Genomic DNA, 24,794 nt, shown 5'->3' on the forward strand with positions numbered 1-24,794 from the left:
TCTCCGATGTCTCTTTGTATTCTGGTGTCTGACTTTTGGACATTCAGTGAGCTCAGCACGCGCAGGTCAACGACAGGAACTTGTGGGACTGCTACATTCTTCTCGTACAGAGTGCACCGAAGGAGATCCTTCGAACTAATGGTTCTGAACAAAGTCAATCTTCTTCAGACTGAGATTAAAATATCTCGTAGACACATCTTTGACGAACCTTACGAAGTTGCTAAGGTTGATTTAATCGCCATAATAAATCTGTGATAAACACAAATTCGTCGATCTATGACGAACTGAATTCACTTTTTGGCGTTTACTCTAAGTGAAATTCATCGATTTTGGATTAACCCTAAGGGGAAAAGTCAAGAGTGTGTTGGATGTACTTCCAGTTAGTGAAGCCTTTGACATGTACGTTACCTGAAATGTACCTCATTAGTCTACACTCCTCGAAGGCAATTACAGTACGCTCGTGACACATACCAATTCGGAACAAATTCCAATTCACTGCTGGGTTCATGAACGCATAATAGATGCGGCATTAAATCTATCCGCTGATTGACTGCTTGAATGAGCAAAACTGACAAACTTGACATCGAAAGTGGCGACTTTTTTTAACCGCTTACGTTGCTCAGATGCTCACACAAGTGCGCACACGTGCGCACCCTCACCCGCGCGCCATCTACTCATGTGTGTGATGATTCCGTCTGTTCTGGTCGTCACTCTGTGACGCTTGCTGTGTTCATTATTGTCATCGTGATGACACCATAAATTATAAGTGGCCAAAGCGTTTGTTGACAAATATTTACAACAAATATTGATGCGTTTGTTGTTGTCGTTACTGTTGATATTGCTTTAACTGTACGCAAATACAAGCAACGCCCAGACATTGTTGCTGTGCATATAACGACCCTTGGACCGCGAGTTCATACTCATCACCTGCATGCTTTGCGTGTATCTGCAACTCCCCGCGTGGTAATTATCTGTGGCAGCTTGTGGTTTTTGAGCTTTGCACGAAGCTGCAATTTGGCAGGGGTTTGATTGCGATTCTACACAGTTTTGGGGTTAATATGTGGTCCCCTATGAGAGCATAACGGGTGCTTTTATGCATTTTTTTATCAAAGTTTTGATATTCCGTTTCGAAGAGAGATATCTGTTACAAAATCCGACCTCTTTATTCGTAACTGAAAGCTTTGGAATCTCAAGTTCATGTTAAAAAGTACATTTTGTTCCGTTTTAGACTTTGAAATACCCCTTAAGCGATAGATACTAACAGACGAATAATTTTTTTTAGTAGGTGGTAGTACCGGCAACCACCTTTAGACGTGATCAAACTTCGGTGACCTTTTCAAACATAACCAAAATCTCTTATTGGTACAGTGATTTCAGGTATCCTCAGGTGGATTCATATCTAAACCCGCCACAGAACGATAGGTTCAAAGTTTCCAGTATATTCCAAGCGGATTTGAGTTCATATCTAAAACTAATGAGCTGTTGAGCTTTCGAATTCTTATTCTGCTCGGTATCATATGGGTATCAGAATTAAATATTTGTATATGTGATATGGCTTTGGAGAATTTGTCAGACAAATACAGATCAGAGTACAAAACCCATCATTTGACTAGGTTCTACTGGATATGCGGAAAAATTAGGTTCCAACAGAAACATAGCGAGAATCTATAGCTAAACCTGGGATCTTACAAGTACATCAGAACCCAATTACATAACTATCAATTCTATAAGTTCTGCCTAGCTTCTACCGCCATACGTGGACCGATAGGAACTGAGCTACGAATATTGCAAAAACTGTAAAATAATTTTCAATCCAATCGAAGCCACAGCCAACTTGTGTTCATTTTTTGAAGAAACATGTGGATTCTACCAAATTGTTTAATGAAGCTTAGCTGCTGTCAAACGGATAGGAATCCATACTGAACATTTGTTTAGAATTCTTAGAACCATGTCATTTCTCAGGTAGTTATGGCAGAATTTGTAGCTCAGATGGATCGCAATGGAAGCAGAGTCCATAATGTAATCAGAATTTATCGAAGCACTCGTTCGGCCGGGACCTAATGGGTACCGAGTGAATTTTATAGCCATGTTTTTTAGGGATTTCGTGGCATACGAAACTCACCGTAAATCGGAGCTTATAGTCAGATATACATATGTATATGCTTGTGAAGGATCTGTCAAACGGGGTCGGGGAATTTGAATGAGAATGCCTTTTACATAATGATATCTGGATCTCACTAGCCTAGCCAAAATAAAACTTCAATTTCTTTTGTGTAGCTTACGGCACTTCCAAGTTCTGCAAAGATATAAAATACTAAGAAGTTGCTTTTTGAGATTCAAAGCTGTAAAACTCTTCCATTCGCTACGGTTCTCTCCTTCCTCTCTCAATTGTTTACAAAAATTTGTCAAAAGTTACAAATATTACTTTTCCCCTTGTAAGTTCGGCTCAGCTTGTGCCTTACTACCAAACGTCTGTTATCCATACAATGGACTTTATTGGCTGAGTGTCTGATGGACAACGAACTCCCCCAAATCCATTCATCAACACCAGAATTTGTGTGAAGAATGTGGGCGGTGATGGTCTCTGAGCCATGAAGTGGAAAACCCAATTTTGTCAATCAACAACTGTTGGGGACGGTCTGTGTTTGCGTCCGCGCCGCGAAGACCTCGATTACCGCTGTTCTCTGCAATGTTATTGTAACCGCTAAGCTCCGCCTAATGCAGGTTACTGCGCACCATCGATACCGTTAATCACGAACACATGCGCGCCAGCTAGAGCACAAACGCGTTTGGCTATATGTCCAACAACAACAGCAAAAACGACGAGGCATTTGGCAGTTTCGCGATGCCATCAACACTTGCCACCAGGCCGTGGCACATGTGCTGCATGCAGACACTGGAAATTAGCATTATAACGCCGCACAGCTGCTTAGCTGGCAAATTACACTAACAACAAGTACAACAACAACAATATTGGCATTTACAATGTAACAAACGTTTGGCGCGTCGAGTGCCTCACTTACACACACTCATATGCATATACACACGTATTTCCGCATTTGTTTGCAAACATCAGCGAAATTACAAGCAGCTACAACAACAAAAACAACGACAACGCCAACAAGGAAAAACCCCCCACCAGCAATAACCAGGCAAAGCTGCAGTCAATCAGCAATCACATTGAGCGCATCAGCGATGACAATGGCGTACACATGTTAACGGTACAAATGCAGCAGGCAGCCGGGCAGCCGTGCAGCCGTGCATATCAGCGAGTGGCCTTGTCTAACCGACAACAAAGCGCATGCAGACAGTCTGCAGTTGGCGGACAGCCGCTATCGGCCAGATAACCAGCGTCAGCAACGTCAAATGCGGGCGCCATGCACAGCAGGCCACGCCGACAATAACAACAACAACCGCGTTGCCACATACAGGCACCGTATAACCACATATGTGTATGTATGCACGAGTATAAGCCGGCAATTGTTGGTGTTGCATTTTGGTTATCATAAATGTTGCGGTTCTCGCTGCTCACATTGTTGCTATCGTTGTTCTTGTTGTTGTCTGACGCTTGCTTGAAGTGCTTTTGTGTTTGCCTATGCTAATTGGCTTAATGCATTTCGAGCACTCTCCAAGTCGTCCACTCAACGTTGCCAGCTGAGAGGTTAGCTTGGAGTGGGTAAAGCTTCTCAGTCGCTGCAGCGACACACTCGAGCGCCGAGGATGTGCGCAACAATGGTGCAGCAATTCAGCTGAGTGCGACTTTTTTTCTGTGTTTTTCTGCTGTTCGTTGTGCATACATTATGTCCTCAGGGTTGCACCCACTAACGCTTCTGCGGTTTTATTAGTTTTGCGACGCGTTGAAGCGTCGATTTTTATTAATGGAAATATTTAGCGCATTCACAACGGATTTTATTTCTTTTTTATTGCAGCGTTGGCTTAACTCTGCTAATTAAATTTAAGAGTTTGTTACTAGAATACTTTCCACAAATAAAAAAGTTTCCCAACAAGTTTTTCATTTTGATCGGTCAATTTGTATGGCCGCTGTATGCTATAGTGGTCCGATCCGCACAATATCTTAGGAGAGTGCACTCTAGTCTAAGAAAATATCGAATGCCAGACTTCGTGAAGATATCTTTACAAATAAAATATTTTTCTATACAAGCACTTTACGCCGATTGTTCAGTTTGTATGACAGCTACAAGCTATAGTGGTCCGATATCAGCGGTTCCAACAAATGAGCAGCTCCTTGTTGAGAAAAGGTCGTGTGCAAAATTTCGGATCGATTTCTCAAACACTGGGGCATTGGTTCGCGTATATACGGACAGACCGACAGATAGACGAAAAGACGGACTAAAATCGACTCAGCAGAAGAAGATAGACCACTTCTTCTTTACTGGTTAGCCGGTTATAGCCGAGTTAACAACAGCGCGCCAGTCGTTTCTTCTTTTCGCAAGGTGGTGCCAATTGGAGATTCCAAGCGAAGCCAGGTCCTTCTCCACCTAGTCCTTCCAACGGAGTGGAGGTCTTCCTCTTCCTCTGCTTCCCCTGGCGAGTACTGCTTCGAATACTTTTATTAATTTACTTTTTAATAATTAAGTTGAATTAACCTTTAACAAAGTTCTACTCAAATTTAGAATTCTAATTTTCACTCAATGTAAACGCAAACTAAAACACTCACTCAATCCTAACAACATCTTTACTTTCAAGCTTCGAAAATACAATTAAGGTTTCTCTTACTTTAGTTATATCTTCAAACTCGCGCTCAAATTGAGACTTAATAAATTTTCAAATCCGAACATCAAAGTTTAAACAAACTCAAAGCTAACAAAAACTCAAATTTTGATTCCCACTCAAATCGGAATTGAACCTAAAATACTTAGACCAACTAAAAATAAAATAAAAATTCTATTTTCTCACATTTTTAACTGAATTTCAAACACTCACTCAAACCTAACAGCAACTGGACTTTCAAGCTTCAAAAAATGCTCCAAACTACACTTTCCATTTATATTCACACGCAAACTGGAGCTCTTTTTGAGACAAAATAAAACGCATACTCTAATTTGAACTCCACTCAAACCGGAGTTCTTACTTAAATTCTTAGGCCAGGGGCGGATGCAGAGTAGAATTTTGGGGAGGGAACTTTATGATTTTGTAATTCATTTAAGAAATGTTTAACTTTAAACTATGATTTTATTTTTTATACATATTTCAACATTTAATCAACAGCATAAAATCAATACGGCGTTTGCTCATTTTACTAAATCTTTCTATTATTTCTTCTGGTTCCACAGTAGTTTCGTAGTTTATGTTGAGGAGTGCGAGGCCGTTCAATCTTTTCTGGAGCATCGTTGTTCTGAGTCAAGTCTTGATTCGGCACAAAGAAGAAAAGGATCGTTCAGCGCTAGCATTTGTGGCTGGCAAAGTGCAGGAGAATATGAATCGACGGATATACTAGTATATCCTTATCGCAAGTGTCGAGGCTTTCTAAGACAAAAAGCACTTATGTTCTCGTAGTTATTTTAATTTTCCATGGTTGATGAAAAAGCGCTACTTCTGAGCGCTACTAATGGGTTGAGTCTGATCGTTTTCGTCGGGGCCTGAAATATGGTAATCTGTGGTACTAGATTCCAGCACAAGAAGATACATCAAGCTACCTGGCTGTCTCCGGATCGAAAAGACACCAACCAGATCGATCATGTTGTGATAGACGGAAGACACGTCTCCAGTGTTCTAGACGTGCGTACGCTCCGAGGTCCTAACATCGACTCGGATCACTATCCTGTTGCAGTCAAGATTCGCTATATTTTGAAATTTTTGTATAAAAGTGGGAAGAATGCCACGCAAGCCACCAATGAAATTTGTGTTGTTTGCGGATACGATGTTGTATCAGTTCGTGTAGCACAACAATGGTTCGCTCGCTTCCGTTCTGGAAATCTCGATGTCAAAGATGCACCTCGATCTGGTCGACCTAACGTTGAAAAAGTCGATGGAATTATGGAAAAGATTGACCAGGACCGTCATATAAGCAGCCATGACAACGCTAAGAAACTTAACATTCATCATCAAACGGGTTTGAACCATTATAAAAAGCTGGCTACAAAAAGAAACGCGATGTTTGGGTATCACATGAATTGTCTGTGAAAAATTTAATGCACCGAATTAACATCTGCGATTATTTGCTGAAACGAAATGAAATCGAACCATTTCTGAAGCGATTGGTGACAAGAGACGAAAAGTGGATCAAATATGACAATAATGTGCGAAAAAGATCATGGTACAAGCGTGATGAAGCTCAACAAATGTTCGCAAAGCCAGGATTGACGCATCGAAGATTGTGCTGAGTTTTTGGTGGGATTGGAAAGAAATCATCCACTATGAGCTGCTCCAGCCAGTTCGAACGATTGATTCTACATTTTACTGTCAACAACTGTTGAGGTTGAAACAAGCTATCGAAAAAAAACGGCCAGAACTGATCAATAGAAAGGGCTTCGTCTTCCATCAGGACAACGCTAGACCACATACATACATCTTTGATGACTCGGCAAAAAGTGGAAGAGTTTGGCAGGGAAGTTTTGATGCAACCACCATATAGCTCTGACCTTGCACCATCGGACTACCATTTGTTTGGGTCAATGCAGAACTCCCTTAACTGAGTAAAGTTGGCTTCAAGAGAGCCTGTGAAAATTACTTTTCGCAGTTTTACGCCGAGAAACCAGAAAAGTTTTGGAATTATGTCTCTAGCGGAAAAATGGCAAAAAGTTCATTTAAAAAAATATGTTGAAGTTTGATTAGAAATACGAAAAGACTTTTTCGACTACCCTATATTTAAAGTAATAAGCTTCTTCTTCTTTACTGACGTAGAAACCGAAAGTCATACGCCTTAACTTAAATTTGTGCATACTCATACCAACAAACACTACAACTTAAAAAAAATTTAAATCAAAACTCCATCTCTCACTCACCACAACTCACTCATTGATCGGCTCAACTACCATCAGCACCGATTCATCACATTCATCGCACATTTCGTGCAATAAACTTATAAACAAACTTCGTTGGCTTTCAGCAGCCTGTCAAGCGTCAGCGAAAATATGAGCACAACGTCAGTCGGAAAATCTGAATATTTGTAAATTTTTTGAGCACATTTAGTCAGACATTTCACTTCATATTTTTCGACAGCTTGAAAGTTCAGACAGATTTTACGCCAACTACAACATGTTTATTATTTTGCCGAACTTTTTATGTGCGCTTTTGTTGTTTTCTCACCCATTGTCGCTGTGCTGTCTCATCATTTATCACTCAAACGCGGGCGCGCTATACAAAAACACTCAGCGCTGAGGTTGAGTGCTTTGGGAGGAGGAGGGAGAACGCCGCCGGAACGCGGAGCAAATGCTAAGCGCACTTTTTCGCCGAAAACAGCCATCAGCGTCGCTGAAGTTATTGTCACCAGCCATTAGCACTGTTGTTATTATTGTTATTACTATTGTGCTTGTTGTTGTTGTGGCAGTTTTATACTATATACTAAAATTTTTACACAATAGACAGCATATCTTCACTTGCTATGCCAAAAACCGTGGTACTTTGTTGGCGTTGTTGCTGTTATTGTTGCTTGTACTTGTTTTTTACAACAAATTGTCAACAATGTCGCAGTGTTGTTGTTGTGGGTTTAGTTGCGCTCATATTAACCCGCACCCAATTCGCCGGAGTCTATTAAATTTACATTTCGCTTGCGCGCACTTTGTTGTTGTTTGTTTTTTTTTCGAATACATACTTATTTTTGTGTTGTTGTACATACCTAAGGCGGGCGTAATAAACTGATCCTCTATACTGGAGAATTCCTTTATGTTGTTGTTCATTTCTACTTGAGTTGATTACGGCTCCTTATCTGGAAATTCGGACTGGTTTTCGGAATCAAAAATTTGCAAAGTTCTGGAAAATATATAAAAATAAAATATTAATTATTAAATGGATATAAATAGTTATTCAAAACACTATCTATCTGATCTATATTCCTTCTTAATTATTCGAAGAAAAAGACTCGAAAGTTAACCTTCACTTCAAAAGAAGGTCTCTGGAAAATGAATATTGAGAGACCAATCAAAAATGCTTGCGTGACGTATCAATAGAATACTCGGCATATTCGGAAGTACTAGGCATAGAGAAGGCCTGTAAAGTTCTGCTGACTAATTAATATATGTATATAATTATACATATGTATATATGTATATATAGATATAGATATACAGAAAGCTACCACATACATACATAGATAGCCTGGCAGCGTTGCCAACTTTGTCGTCGCCAAAGGTTAATTCCAACGTAGGCAACAAAAGTCCATAATTTGGATTCTCAGTCACAAGCACATTTTTGGCAACGAAAAATCAGACAAGTTGGTCCAAGTCCGATGAGAAGATAATATCGTGCCCGCTAGGAGGGATTATGAGGAAACTCGAAACAGAAATGGCTTAAACACAACGATCGTGATAACGTGAATATTGTTCGGTCAGTTTAAACTTGTTCGGAAACTTTAGCGATGACTTTAACAGAAAGTTTCGCAGGGTGATGTTCCCTTCCCGCTATAGTTTAATCACTACATTTCGAGTCTTCCACAACCACCAGAAGCAGTTTGTAGTACCTCATAAGCATATAATTATACGACAATGACGTCGTGTAATGGAATTGAAGTCAAGTGTCCCTATCTCTCAGAATTTTTGGCATCTTCACTGCAAGAACACTAAAACTCTCTTCTGTCAAGACACGGCCACTCTACAAGTAAAGGAAAGTAATAGGACTGAGTCGATTTAAAAAAATTTATTGAACCAGTTGTTACAATTCTTTAAAAACTTTCAAAATATGCTCCTTCTACATCGATGCAGCGCTGCCAGCGCGATTTCCAAGTGAAGGCACGGAAGGCATTCTCCGGAATAGCCTTGAGAGCGGAGGTGCATGCTGCTTGGATCCTCTCTTTTGTCTCAAAATGCTTGCCTTTCATGGGCCTTTTCAGGCATGGAAACAAAAATGTCTGGAGGTCACATCTAGGCTGTAGGGCGGCTACGGAAGCGTTGGGATACCAGCCTTTGTTAGGTAGCTGTTCACAAGAAAAGCCGTGTGAGCCGGGAGAGATTTTGATTAGTTTAATATCTAGGCATTTAAAAGAAGACACAGAATATCACATTGTCGGGTTTGTCAAAGTCGCTAATCTTCCAGCACAGTCCATATCAGCGACCTCTTCCCGGCCCTTCAAAAAGGCCTGGTGCCCCAAAACACACCACTTCTTGCTAAATCAACATCTGGGTAAGCCTGCTTGATCACATCAAACATCTCTGTCGCAGATTTACCGAGTTTCACACAGAATTTAATCGCGTACCTCTGCTCTAACGAACGCTGCATTTTCGGTTTGCACCACTCGACAGTCTTTTACTCTTTCACTCCGCACACAACCGCACCAGGTAGACAAGTTCAGAGCCGCAACAAGATCTTCAAGTCGTTGGACGAAAACACTTGAGGCACAAAAACAGAGTCGTTGCTGGCAACATACAAGACAAGCGGCCGACCGGTCATTAACTAACCCGCCCCTGCAGCAGGACACAGATGGGGAAGATACAGGTTTACAGTATGTCTCCTAATGTCTCTTATCGAGCATCTTCATAGTGGGCCCGTATGCTCCCAATAAAGCAGCATAATACACTTCTTTCCAAGCAGTTTCTTTGCAGGTGTTTTCACATAAAGCATCCCTGCAGGAGAACATTCCTCCAACACGTCAGCGAACTTCAACAATATACCGACCCGATTTCGAACCCAAATCATTTCTAATGGGTACTGAACGCCATCCAGAGTAAAGCTATTAACACATGCATGCTCCCTAACGGTCAATGATAGCATAAAAAGAGCTCTAGTTGCTCGTGAAGCAAGATGAAGCCTAGCGCAACTTCGTTCTAGTTAGTGTAGAAGGGTAAACTTTTACTCATCGAGAATGGACTATGATAAAACCTATGTCCAATAAAACTAGCTAGCTTAACTCCACGCTCCCTATAATCTGAACCCGTAGAAACAGCTCGTTTCCCTGGTCTGCCGCTAATTGACAGTTAACTTATTGCTTTCGCCCCAAGCAGGGACTGGATAATCGTTATAATACCAACAATAAAGAATAGCACTAAAAATACCAGAAGGAAAGATCTTCATCTTCTTTATTGGCGTAGATACCGCTTATGCGGTTATAACCGAGTTAACAAAAGCGAGAGATGCGAGATTCCAAGTGCAGTCAGGTCTTTCTGCACTTGATCTCTCCAACGGAGTGGAGGTCTTCTTCTTCCCCTGCTTCCTCCGGCGGGTACTGCGTCGAATACTTTCAGAGCTGATGTGTTTTCATCCATTCGGACGACATGACCTAGCCAGCATAGTCACTGTCTCCTAATTCGCTGAACTATGTCAATGTCGTCGTATAACTCGTACAGCTCATCGTTCCATCGAATGCGATATTCGCCGTTGCCAATGCTTAAAGCACCATGAATCTTCCGCAGAACTTTCTCTCGAAAACTCGTAACGCTGACTCATCAGATGTTGCCATCGTCCATGCCTCTGCACCATATAGCAGGACGGGTACAATGAGTGACTTATGGAGTTCTTACTTCTCAATTGCCTACTCAGTCCGAAATAGCGCCTGTTGGCAAGAGTTATTCTGCATTGGTTTTCGAGTCTGACATTGTTCTTGATGTTAATACTGGTTCCTAGATAGACGAAATTATCTACGACTTCGAAGTTATGACTGTCAACAGTGACGTGGAAGCCAAGTCGCGAGTGCGACGACTTTTTGTTTGATGACGGGAGATATTTCGTCTTGTCCTCTTGCGCTACCAGAAACTAAAAAATATTTATATAAATGTTCAGCATGGTGAGCTGAGTCGATTTAGCCATGCCTGTGTGCCTGGCCGACCGTTCGTCCGTCTGTCTGTATATCTGTCAGTTTTTGAAATATCGCTCTAAACTTTCGCATCCGTTCTTTTCTCCCCAAAAAGCTGCTTATTTGTCGGAACGGTCGATATCGCAATAAAGTACTTGTATGGAAAACTTTCTCATTTTAAGAGACATCTGCATGAAATTTGGGGTGTATTATTGTCCAAGGTAGGGGTGTAATTTCAAAGAATATTATTCAGATCGGTTCACATTGTCATATAGCTGTCATACAAACTGAATAATCGGACACAAGTTCCTGTAAGAAATCTTTTGTATTTGTGGTGGCTATTATAGCTTCGGTGCAGCTGAAGTTAACGTTTATCGCGATTGAAATTTATTCTTTAACACAAAAACAACAAATACAAAAACACTGAACGTCTCCAAAGCAACAAAATCGAATATAAATAAATTACGAATGTTCGTAACTCCTTGATTGCCTATTTATTAGCCTTTAATTTTGACTGCAAAGCGTGATAGGGACATTAGGCGCACACACACATGCTCACATGAACTGTTTCACAGCATTAACTAGCAGTATTAATATTTGATACTAGTAATTCATAAATAATTAATAACCCCGATTTGCATAGAATATCGCATATCTTTATTGATGCTGTTTTTATGTGGCTGTGTGCATGTGGTTGTGTGTGACTGCACATACACAGCTACACCTGCGCTTGTACTTACACGATTAGCAATTATGTTCGAATTTCGATAAGCTACTTATTACTTATTATGCCTACATACATTCGATTTAATAATAACATAAACACATATAAGTACACACATATATGTATATACACAATACATACACACATGCATATAAAAACTTAATTGTGTGCATCTATGTAATTAGAGATTTATTGCACTTCGCTACACACACATGCCCACATACAAAGTCACGTGACACCATGACTGCATTTGCTGACATCGCCCGGCTCATCCAAGCGCCTCCCTACGCTGAGCAATTAGACAAGGCAATTCTTGAATAAGTACCGTAAGTGATTGCAAATCTAGTACACTCGTCCGTCTGGCTTGCTTTCGAGGCGCTGAGCGATTGTTTGTTTGGCACTTCGGCCATTTGTTGTGTAAACCAGTTGACATATAAATAACTTAATATGCAGCTGCTTGTGTGTGTGTGTGTGCGCTTGTGTGAGTTTAAGGCATGAAATGACCGCATGACAAATAAAACTAATTAATTAGCTACCATAAAATGCTTCTGCAGGCAAAGCTGCCAGAGCACACACACACACATGCATGCCTATAAAGTGAAATTTAACACATAGATGTGTGTGTATGAGTGTGTGCGGCTGAGCTAAATACAAAATGCTCTAATGAATGCGAGTGCACTTAAACTTTGCCTTGAGGCGTGGCCACTTAAGCAGCTGAATTCTACCGAAAACAACAACAATATCAACCAAATAATTAGTAATAGATGCATTTGGCAATGATTTCGCCGACTGCTCTGTAATATTTGCAAATATGCTGCGGCAAATGCAGTATATGCATATTAGGGTGGTCCCTTAATATGTGAATAAAATTGTAAAGGCATATTTTATTAGCTGCTAGAACTATAACAACAATAAAACTGTACTCAAATATATAATTTTTAAGTTGTGGTGTCATTAAGGTGTGTCATATTGATATCAAAATTCAGCTTTTTTTAAAGAGCAAATATTTTTTAGTATATACTCAATCTTCATAAGTACAATAATCAAATAAGTCCCGTTGAAGTTTGTATACCGTTTAGTCTTCTTCTACCACAGAGAATATTATTTTAATGTTCTACAGACTATCCTAAAGTAAATGAATGAGGCTGAAATAAATGATATGAATTTCTAAGTAACACCCTAATGCAAATGTCGATTTGTATACCTCGTAAAGCGTAATCCATCACTAGGTTCCCTGCTTTTTTAAAGAAAAAAACAGAAACTTCAAATTTAATGGAGAATGTTTATTAATATTCGAAAGAACATTATTTGACATTTATTATTTGAAGATTATCTCTTTCAAATGGCTATGTCTCAAAGAGTCCATACGTTGAGTGAAATTTTCGATGACTGCTTCGAACATTTCGATTGGTAACTGGTGAATGACACGCATGATGTTTTGCATCCAGACTCATTGAAGCGAGATTATTCGCTTAGACTTTAGACTTAACAGACAAAAAATCTAACCGTGTGATATCGCATGATCTTGGTAGCCAATCGACCGGCCCAAAACGGGAAATTATCTTCTTAGCAAAGTGTTCTCTTAATAAATTCATTGATTCATTCGATGTGTGGGAAGTGGCGCCATCTTTTTGAAACCAAACGTCGCCAAAATCATGAGCTTCAATTTTAGAAATAAAGTAGTCGATTATCATGGAGCCATCACGTTGTGGGTTCCTCCGGCCCACAAACCACACCGAACCTTTGCTCTTTCTGAATGAAATGGCAGCTCTTGAATCTCTTCCGGTTGCTATTCGTGCCAAATGTGGCAAGTCGTTCCATACGTCAGTCCGAGTTGTTACGAATGGTGCCGAATCGACTGTGAGTTCTTCACTAAGTGACTACTAAGTATGGGGAAGCAATAAATGCTGAAGTGCGGAACTTTAATCCGCTAAACCTAACCTACTCCCAACTTCAGACTCTCCCACGGAATCACCTGATTAGGTATTACTTCGTGGGAGTGATAAGACAATTAAGTCTCCTCTATGGCACGGACTGACGGACGACCATTCTGCTCTATATGTCTAAGTTTTGTCATGATTGACGCTGGGGCTTCGCTGTCAGCATTTCAGTTCTCAGTGGACTGGAACATAAGTGTCGTAAAATTTTCCACCGTAAACCCATCACCGAGTGTAGTTTTAAGTTTTTCTCTTACACTTAAAAAGCGAGGGCAATAAAAGAATACATGCTCAGAGTCTTCGAAGAACTCTGAACACGTCGGAAACTTCGGACTAATGTCGTGCTGGAATTTGTACAGGTAGCTTCTAAAGCACCCATGCCCACGTAGTATTTGGGTTAGGTGGAAATCCAGCTACCCATGTCGTCTGTTGATCCAGGAATGGATATCCGGTATGAGTCTGTAGGTCCACCGTCCTTTGAGTGAGGTTTGCCACCGTTGCTGCCATATCGTTTAGCTTTTCACTCTCTCTCCTCTTTTTGCTCATATAGATGGCTCTAGTAATTTGTATACTCGTTCATATTCGTCACCCTGGATGTCAATGGGCATCATACTGGCTATTACTTCAGCAGCATCACTTGAAATTGTTCGGAAAGCACTGATAACTCTTAGTGCCGACAGCCTGTGCACCGTGCTTATTTGTCTATGCCAATGCTTATGCTTTAATGCCTAACGCCTGAATCCATATTGAAGCCGCATATAACATAACCGATCTCATTACCTTTGAGAGTAAAAAACGCCAGTTGGAACGCACGCAGCCTTTATTTGCCATCATTCTTGATAAGGCATTCAGGATTTTATTCGCTTTACCTGCAGTGTATTCTAGGTGGTACTTAAATTTTAGCCTTGAGTCTACTATTACTCCCAGATATTTTAGGGGTAGCTGTGAGTGAATCTCGCACTCCCCTATAATCAGAGATATACTTTCCTCTACTTTTCTTGTACTTAACTTATGGGCAATACTTCTGTCTTTGTCCACGGTGGTTTGTGCGCCTACTACCCCAAGCGGTCGATCACGCATTGAAGTCGTCGGCGATTATAATTGGGGATTTTCCTCTGGTTTCTAGAGCAAGTTCCAGGAGGAGGTCTTCAAAATCCTTGATTGAAGCACTGGGAGGAGCATAGCAGCAAACAAAGTAAATGCCTCGTATATTTGCCCATGTGAAAAAATTATCCCCTTCGGAGTGAGACATAACTGGTTGCCCTTTACATGACCATATTGCAGATGGGTCATGCTGTACCGAATACGAAAAGTACGTAGTAGGCCAATTATGTTGACCATAAGTTGAACGAAACGCGCGAAACACATTAGGTTGGAAGTAATATCTTCTTATGGAATATTATAAATCAATTTTATGTTCAATTCCACAATACATCAAGTGAAACTCTAAGGAGCAAACGTTTTATGGGTGGACAGATACCGAGCGAACACACATTAATTGGAAGGACCAAGAAGAAATCATCCGAGATTCAATAAAGTATATGGTACAAGTGCAAACTCATCAGATGAGAAATGTTAATTAAAGAGTAATATATCGGACCACTTGAAGACGCCAATACAAAACTGTGTGAAATGGTTTCTTCCGTCCTTCGTTGAGTTGGACCACCCTTAGTCACTTCAGAACTTAATTTCTGCAGAGATCTCTTAAATCCTGCTGAGGCTGAACGTTTTTATAGCGGCTGCATGTTAATGTGAAACTTTTCGCTGACGAATCATTAAATGACAGCACAATTTAAGTATCAGTCTGTACATACACAAGTACACATATATGTATGTGTGTACATGTATCGCTCATGTACTTATTTACTCGGCAATTAAATACTACAAAACCAATGGCAACACGAATTACCGAGCCGTGAAACATGGTTTGTGTTCGATGCCCGACGAAATGAGTTAAGTTTTCTCAACTGTATTTTAATTCATTCGCACAGTGTAATAAATTGAGACAAATTTGGTTAAAACAAGTAAGGAAGGGCTAAGTTCGGGTGTCACCGAACATTTTATACTCTCGCATGATAAAGTGATAATCGAGATTTCATTATCCGTTATTTACATATTTTTCAAATACCGTATTTGTGTAAAGTTTTATTCCGCTATCATCATTGGTTCCTAATGTGTATACTCGTATTATACAGAGAAGGCATCAGATGGAATTCAAAATAGCGTTATATTGGAAGAGGCGTGGTTGTGAACCGATTTTACCCATATTTCGTACATGTCATTAGGGTGTTAAGAAAATATTACATACCGAATTTCATTGAAATCGGTTGATTAGTTCCTGAGATATGGTTTTTGGTCCATAAGTGGGTGATGCCACGCCCATTTTCAATTTAAAAAAAAAAAAAGGTACAGCTTCCTTCTGCCATTTCTTCCGTAAAATTTAGTGTTTCTGACGTTTTTTGTTAGTCGGTTAACGTACTTTTAGTGATTTTCAACATAACCTTTGTATGAGAGGTGGGCGTGGTTATTATCCGCTTTCTTCCATTTTTGAACCGTATATGGAAATGCCTGAAGGAAAGACTGTATAGAGTTTGGTTGACATAGCAATAGTAGTTTCCGAGATATGTACAAAAAACTTAGTAGGGGCGGGGCTACACCCACTTTTCCAAGAAAATTACGTCCAAATATGCCCCTCCTTAATGCGATCCTTTGTGCCAAATTTCACTTTAATATCTTTATTTATGGCTTACTTATGACAATTTATAGGTTTTCGGTTCTCGCCATTTTGTGGGCGTGGCAGTAGGCCGATTTTGCCCATCTTCGAACTTAGCCTTAGCAACTTTGTTGCGAGAGTATAAAAACTATATTGCGCTATTAGTAATTCTAATTCCTTTACATGATATTGAATGAAAATATTGCTTACAAAGAAGCTTTAAAGCTCATATCAGAAAAACAAACTCTTTGAATTGAGTCTCCAGTAAAAGACGTTTGATCAGTGTAATGGAAATAGAAGTGGTTTTACATTCTTATTGTTTTAAAAATCCAACAATATTGTTAGGAAACAGGACCCACTTTTCTCTACTTCATTATATCCCGGACAGGCATCTATCTGCCCGTCCATCTGTCTGTATTTACACGAATAGTTCCTCCCTTTTTCAGATATCAATCTTAACTTCCACACATGTCCTTATCTCATCAAGAAACTGCTTGTATGTCGGAACAGCCGATATTGTACCAGTATATATTCTTGTAAGAAATATTTTGTATAAGTGAAGAGAATTAGGAGGATGGAGTCAAGTGAGGAAAGTTCTTTAAGCGCCATTAACTTGAGAGTGGCCAGAAATTCATTTGCAAATGGTTCAAGCAGCTCACAACTTCCGGCCTTAGGCTAAATATACTCTGTGTAGCCAAAGAACAGCCGTTTGATGGCCCTAAGGTTGTGCGTTGGGTTTGGGACCCGCCACTAAAAGAAAAAGCCCCGAATGAAAAGAAAACAACAGCCTCGGATGAGGGACCCCCACGTCACTGTTAACAGTCATAACATCGAAATTGTAGATAATTTCGTCTATTTTGGAACCAACATTAACAGCAACAACAATGTCAGCCTCGAAATCCAACGCAGAATATCTCTTGCCAACAGGTAGTACGTCGAACTCAGTAGGCAATTTAAAAGTAAAGTCCTCTCTCGACGAACAAAAACCAAACTGTATAAGTCACTCATTATGACAACGTCTGATGAGGCGACGTTACGAGTTTTCGAAAGAAAGGTTCTGCGGAAGATTTATGGCCATTTGCGCATTGGCCACGACGAATACCGCATTCGATGGAACGATGAGCTGTATGAGATTTACGACAAAATTGACATAAGTAGTTCAGAGAATTAAGAATCAGCGACTACGCTGACTAGGTCATGTCGTCCAAATGAACGAAAACACTCCAGCTCTGAAAGTATTTGAAGCAGTACCTGCCGTGGGAAGCAGAGGAAGAGGAATACTGTTGGAAATACCAGGTGGAGAAAGACCTGGCTACACTTGGAATCTCCAATTGGCATTAAACATCAAAAAGGAAGAACGACTGGCGTGAAGATGTAAACTCGGCTATAACCGCGTAAGCGGTGTCCAATAAGGAAGAAGATATTAAAGAAACTGGAGCCCTGACTTTAAGAACTCTAGGTGTTGATGAGATCTTTGACATTACTTATTTCAAAGAGAAAGAGTAAAGTTTCCACTAAAATATCGATTAGTCTGATAAGTGCAAACAGAATGCCTTTATTTTGTAAAAACTTCTTCAAACAACTGTTAAATTTGAGAGGAATCTGTCCTCTCTTAAAACACCGTGTGCTCATTCACAAAAGATAAACCGTTAAAACATAAATGAACGCGAGAATACTATTGACAGGCAAATGAGCAATGCTCCGGCTCTATGTAATTGCTGTCAACTAATTAAGTAAATAAACAATGCGATAATTATTAAAGCACAAAAAGTGCCATCAAATTTAATGGCAAATCAAGAAGCAAATGCTCACTCGCTTGCCGAATTAAACTTAAGCTTAAGCACAGCTATTACCGATGAAACCAAAAAGTCAACGCATCCAAGTAAAACTGTCTGCGTGACAAAGGAAGCAAATCAGGGGTAAACAACAACAATGATATCAACAACAACAAGCAAAGAAATGCTTAAAATGTTAATTGAGATTTTTACCAAAATCTGTTGCCAAAAACGTAACAGATTTAAAAGAGCGCGAAGCAAGTAGAGATAAGCACCGATTAAGTGAAGTGCAGCGAAGTCAAAGGAAGAATGTAAAGGAGAAAAACAAGGAACGTAACTCTATACGGAACTCGACTGGTAATGCAATGAGCTTGTCGTAATTAAATATCGAGAAACTGGATAAAATGTGAGCCAAGCGAAGGAATCAGTCGAACGTTGTATTAGCATTTTAGTCAAATAAATATACAACTGGTGCTCCACGGCGTAACATGCTAGTTCCGAACCGACACAGTTAAAAGTACTTCAGGGAACTTTTATTTCTGAATGAAGAGTTAAAATATTCAAAGCACACTTTTCTCATGTTCGAAACAAGATTAAATTGTTATGTACTGTGATCAAATTGAAAGGTGAATTTCGTCCATTTCATCTCCTTCAAAGTAATCCCCTCGCTGCAATGCTTTTCCAGTCATCATGCACTTATGCCCATCGAATTTTCCAGTCATCATGGTCACTTGGAATAGCCAGAAAAGTCCTCCGACGTGATGGCGAAATGATCATCAGATCGCCTTCTTCGATTTTTAAGAGCTTTTATATCCTCATTTGAAACGTTAGATTGGTTCATGAACGAAGATGTCCTCGTCTTAGGTGGTCCATTCGGAAAGTCCAATTTTGGGCAATTTTTCGAGCATTTCGGCCGGAATAGTTGTCTTCCAAAGTGGAATAGTTGCATTTCTGTAGACTTTAGAACGTAACAAAAATAGTCTAAAGGCGTTAATTGGTGCCAACTTACGGGTCCATTTCTTGAGATGAATTGTTCTCCGAAGTTTTCCCTCGAAATGGCCATAGAATCGATATTAGTCTTGAAACCACATGAGTCAAATTTAAATGATCACGAATAGTCATGAACCAGTATGAAATAAAGATGAGATTTTGCAAATTTTATGCGCAAAAAAAAAGTTATCAAGCTCTTGTCACCCGATACAATAAATTCAGACAGTAAAAATCGAAGAATTCACTTTTAGAGCTTCACAAGACGACGCGTATCTCAAATACTAATGAATATTTTGACGTGAAATTTAACATAGATGTCACTAACAGTACTACCAACTTAGAGAAACTCACCTTTCAATTTGATCACATTTGTATTTTCACACTATTGAACTAATGTAGAGATGCTACACATAACTGATATATCTGTATCTTATGATTTATGTTTGGTTTTCTAGATGTTCCCAGTTAAAATGAATAACATAGCTCTGTACGAGAAATTTTTCTACAGGATTTATAATTGCTCGGACATATTACCGTTTACAAATCTGTTACATAAATAGTTTCGCCTGTATGTACATATGTATGTTGAAGGGCAGGTGTATAAGAATTATCACTAAGGTAAGTGCAATCAAGTATACCTTTCCTCGTATATAAACTTATAAACTGTGGGCAAAAAATAGTAAGACTTTTTAATTAAAATTTCGCGCGAAAATCCATGCGTTGAAATGTTTCTTTTTTCTAGGTTAGTATGATTGTCAGTGACATGTGTGCCAAATGCCATATCAAAATAATCATTATTGTTTAGTATAGGCTTGTCCTTCTCAAGTATGTATATAAAGTGCATACGGCGATTTTTACGTTGAGTGAAATTATTAAACAAAGAAGTTCCATTAAATTTTGTGTACGGAATCAAATTTCTGGTACCGAAATGTTCAGGCTGCTGGAAAAGGCTTTCTGTAATAATTGTTGCCGTGAGCAAGTGTTTTTGTTTGATAAAAATTATTCAAAAAGGGTCCTCCAGGAGACCATGATTAATACGTCAATAAAATAAAGGAAATAGTGCTTGAAAATCAAACATTAACAGTCAGAAATCTTACCGTCATCATTGAAATATCGGGAGGGTCTGCCAAAACCATTTTGAAAGATCATTTGAGCCTAATAAAAGTGAAAGCAGGATTCAGATAAGAGAAGATTCATCAAGCTACCTGGCTGTCTCCGGATCGAAAAACTACCAACCAGATCGATCATGTTGTGATAGACGGAAGACACGTCTCCAATATTCTAGACGTGCGTACGCTGCGAGATCCTAACATCGACTCGGACCACTATATTGTTGCAGCTAAGATTCAAAGAAGCTGCAATCACAACATTAAACGATTTTTTCTACTCGGCTCGCACTCCTGCTTCTGAGCACTCGTCAACAACTCGGTATAAGGGAACTGTGGGACGGCATTTCAAACTTTACGTACAGCTGCAACCGAAACCATTGGTTTTCGGAAAGTGCAAAAGAACAGCTGGTACGAAGGATGTGTCGCATATAAAACACGTGCGGGATGGGATAGATTTGAAGAGGGAAGCGAGACGCATTTGTAGACAGAAGAAGAAAGAGGCTGAAATGTGTGAGTACGAAGAGCTTGATAAGCTGGCCGACAGGGGTAATGCTCGAAAATTCTACGAAAAAATGCGGCGGCTTACGGAAGGTTTCAAGACCGGAGCGTACTCTTGGAACCCCCAAAGGTGATCTAGTCACTGATGCCCAGAGCATACTTAAATTATGGAGGGAACACTTCTCCAGCCTGCTGAATGGCAGTGAACGCACAACACCAATTGTTCCCAATCGATGACGATGGAGCAGGAACCATGAAGTTTCGAATAGCAATTGCCCGCCTCAAGAACAACAAAGCGGCAGGGGCCGACGGATTGCCGGCCGAGCTATTCAAACACGATAAGGTGCATGCATCAGCTTCTTTGTAAAATATGGTCGGACGAAAGCATGCCCAACGATTGGAATTTAAGTGTGCTATGCCCAATCCATAAAAAAGGAGACCCCACAATCTGCGCCAACTACCGTTGTATAAGCATCCTAAACATCGCCTGTAAGGTTCTAACAAGCGTATTGTGTGAATGATTAAAGCCCACCGTCAACAAACTGATTGGCCCTTATCAGTGTGGCCTTAGACCTGGAAAATCAACAACCGACCAGATATTCACTATGCGACAAATCTTGGAAAAACCTGTGAAATCGACACACACCACCTCTTCGTCGATTTCAAAGCTGCTTTCGTAGCACGAAAAGGAGCTGCCTTTATGCCGCGATGTCTGAATTTGGTATCAAAACTGACGTTGACAACGCCAAAAGCTCCGTCAGGATCGGGAAGGACCTCTCCGAGCCGTTCGAAAAACGAGGTTTCAGACAAGGCGATTCCTATCGTCGATTTTTCAACCTGCTTTGGAGAAAAATAGTTCGAAGAACTAAATAGAGAAGGTACCATCTTCTATAAGAGTGTACAGCTGTTGGCGTATGCCGATGTTCTGCTTTCTCCAGGCTGGACAAGGAAGCACAGAAAATGGGTCTGGCAGTGAACGAGGGCAAGACGAAATATCTCCTGTCATCAAACAAACAGTCGTCGCATTCGCGACTTGGCTCTCACGTCACTGTTGACAGTCATAACTTTGAAGTCGTAGATAATTTCGTCTATCTTTAAACCAGCATTAACAATGTCAACCTAGACAATCCAACGCAGGATAACTCTTGCCAACAGGTGCTACTTCGGAGGCAATTGAGAAGCAAAGTCCTCTCTCGACAAACAAAAACCAAACTCTATAAGTCACTCATAATTCCCGTCCTGCTGTATGGTGCAGAGTCTTGGACGATGTCAACAACGGATGAGTCGACGTTGCGAGTTTTCGAGAGAAAAGTTCTGCGAAAGATTTATGGTCCTTTGCGCGTTAGCCACGGCGAATACCGCATTCGATGGAACGATGAGCTGTACGAGATATACGACGACATCGACATAGTTCAGCGAATTAAAAGACAGCGGCTACGCTGGCTAGGTCATGTTGTCCGGATGGACGAAAACACTCCAGCTCTGAAAATATTCGACGCAGTACCCGCCGGGGGAAGCAGAGGAAGACCTCCACTCCGTTGGAAGGACCAAGTGGAGAAGGACCTGGCTTCGCTTGGAATATCCAATTGGCGCCACGTAGCGAGAAGAAGAAACGACTGGCGCGCTGGTGTTAACTCGGCTATAATCGCTTAAGCGGTTTCTACGCCAATTAAGAAGAAGAAGGATTGGTTTCAAAATCACTAAACTTTTTTTAAAAACAGCGTCGCATAAACATGAAACGTATTATTACTGACGATCCGTCTTTGATTTATGCTTACAACCCGGAAACAGACGATCAATGGGCCGAATATCGTAGCAAAGGTGGGCCGAAGACGAAAAAACCACCTTTAAGCAGTCAAAAATCAAGGTTATGTTGACAGTTTTCTTAGCTTGTCAAGGTGTGGTGCACTCCAAATTCCTTCCGACCGGTTAAACTGTCAGCAATGAATACTATTTGAGTGTTATGCGTCACTTGCACGAAGCTCTTCGTGAAAAGAGACCGCAATTATGGGCCGAAAACACTTGGTTTTTGCATCACGACAATGCACCGTCACATGCTGCATGGATTTTTCGTGAGTTTCGCCAAATTTTCAACCAGTATCGTGCCGCAACCATCATATTCGTCTGAGGTGGCTCCGTATGACTTCCGGCTATTCAACAAACTCGATTTGAAGGCTAATCCGGAAATTGAGAAAAGGATTGAAAACAATGTTTGTACAAGTGTTTTGGGGTCAAGGGTGATTACCTTGCGGGAGACGACATAGATTTTGAAGAATAAAGAGTTTTAAAATTATACACAAAGTCTTAGAATTTTTTTTGTGGCCACAGTAGTATATACATATACATATATACTTAGTATATAATTAAATACACATACATGCTTACGCATACATATGTACATATATAATTAACTATTTGTAGGATTTACATGTAATTAAAATGTACAATCATTTTGCGATTTATTATGCGGAAAATGTGGCGGTGAATGCGGTTGCAAACGTTTGGTGGTGTGCGGTTTTTGTTTGCGGTTGCGTTTAACCAACAAAAGCGGTTACTTCATTATTTGCGCACAATTGGCTGTCGCTTGCCACATGTTTTTATAGCAGATACTTATTGCTATAACTTTGTGTATACCTTTACATACACACATATATACATTTATATGAAATATGTATATACATATACATACATATGATTTTTAATTACGAAATGCCAGCAAAAACACCGAAAAATTGGTTCACCAGATGTATATATACATATATACAGGCATATAAATACATACCATAGATGTATGTATGTCTGTGCGTTTGAAAAAGTAGAAGAAGCAGTGCAATTGCCAATTAACATAATTGTTGGCAATTGTTATTGCTCAAATATTATCATAATGCAACCGTCAATTAAGTACGCAAATATGCTCTTTGAATGAATACATGCAAACCTCCATACATATTCATACGTCCTTCTGTGGCATTCATAACTATTTTGGTGAATCTGGATAAAAAATAATTAACATGTTAAAAATGTTAACTGGCGAATAACACGCATGATGTTTTACTCTCAGGCCTGAATCGAAGTGGGTTTCTCCGTGTAGATTTTAGACTTAAGACCCACAAACAAAAGTCTGACGGTGTGATATCACACGCTCTTGGTGGCTAAACGACCGGCAGAAAACGTGAAATTATCTGCTCACCGAAGTGTTCTCTCAATAAATCCATTGACTGATACGATGTGTGGGGTATCACTTCATTCTTCATTCTTGTTAAGGAGGTATTCTTATGTAATCACTTCGAAAAATCGATTTTTTTTTATATTTTGACAATAAAACCTATTGAAAACATGCTGTGAAAAATTCAGACCGAAATTCATAGTATTTGATAAGTTACAGCTCATAGTCGCCGACGTGTCGTAAGCGACTGTCTACCAGGCGCCATGACAAGTTTGCAGCTGCTACGTTTCTAAACGCATTTTTCTTGAATCATCATTTTCTGAAACTGTCATGGTCCTAAAAAAAACAGTATTCAACCGATTGCTTTAAAATTTACATATGTTCTTTTACTCATTTATAGTTATCGTCCCTACCAGAATTGTTTATTTTCGAAAATATTTTCATATTTTTTTAAACGATTTTTAACGAAAAAAACAAGATTTTCGTGACTTTTTTTTGAAGTTCGACATTTTTTTAATGAAATTGATTATATTTGGTAGGCACGATAGCCTCAGAACTACTGAATAATAATCCACTCGATTTTTTTATTTCAGACAACATGAACAGCCGCTATCACCATGACCAGTGAACTACTTTTTTTTGCTGGGGACTACTTTGATTTACAAAAAATATATTTTAAAAATGTAAAAAACGAAGAAAAAAAAATTTTTTGTACATTTCCAAATACAAATAAAAATATATTAAAAAATTAAAATGATTGAGTTTTGTTGTCGCATAAAAAAAATGTTCCTAAAAAGTGGTAAAATGTATGCGTTCACATGAGAATACCCCCTTAAAAGCAAATGTCGCTGACATCACGAGCTTCAATTTCAGGTATCAAATAGTCGGTTATCACAGCGGAATAACGGTCCCTATTGACGGTTACATTCTCATCGGCATTATTTTTGAAGAAATATGGACCGATGATTCCACCGGCCCA

The 24,794-nt window shown here is 39.8% G+C and overlaps 1 protein-coding gene across 3 annotated transcripts in view; it reads right to left on the minus strand.

Moving 5' to 3' along the window:
- The window catches only part of LOC126751094 (fatty acyl-CoA reductase wat), a 144,092-nt gene that overhangs the window by 14,970 nt on the left and 104,328 nt on the right, over window positions 1-24,794 (minus strand). For all 3 annotated transcript variants that reach the window (XM_050461047.1, XM_050461046.1, XM_050461048.1), the window contains one exon: window positions 7,799-7,932. In XM_050461047.1, the coding sequence (XP_050317004.1) occupies window positions 7,799-7,859 (61 nt within the window). In that variant the 5' untranslated portion in view covers window positions 7,860-7,932. The remainder of the gene's footprint in view (window positions 1-7,798; window positions 7,933-24,794) is intronic.

Source organism: Bactrocera neohumeralis, chromosome 2, assembly GCF_024586455.1.
Source record: "Bactrocera neohumeralis isolate Rockhampton chromosome 2, APGP_CSIRO_Bneo_wtdbg2-racon-allhic-juicebox.fasta_v2, whole genome shotgun sequence".
In the NCBI taxonomy this organism is placed as follows: domain Eukaryota; kingdom Metazoa; phylum Arthropoda; class Insecta; order Diptera; family Tephritidae; genus Bactrocera; species Bactrocera neohumeralis.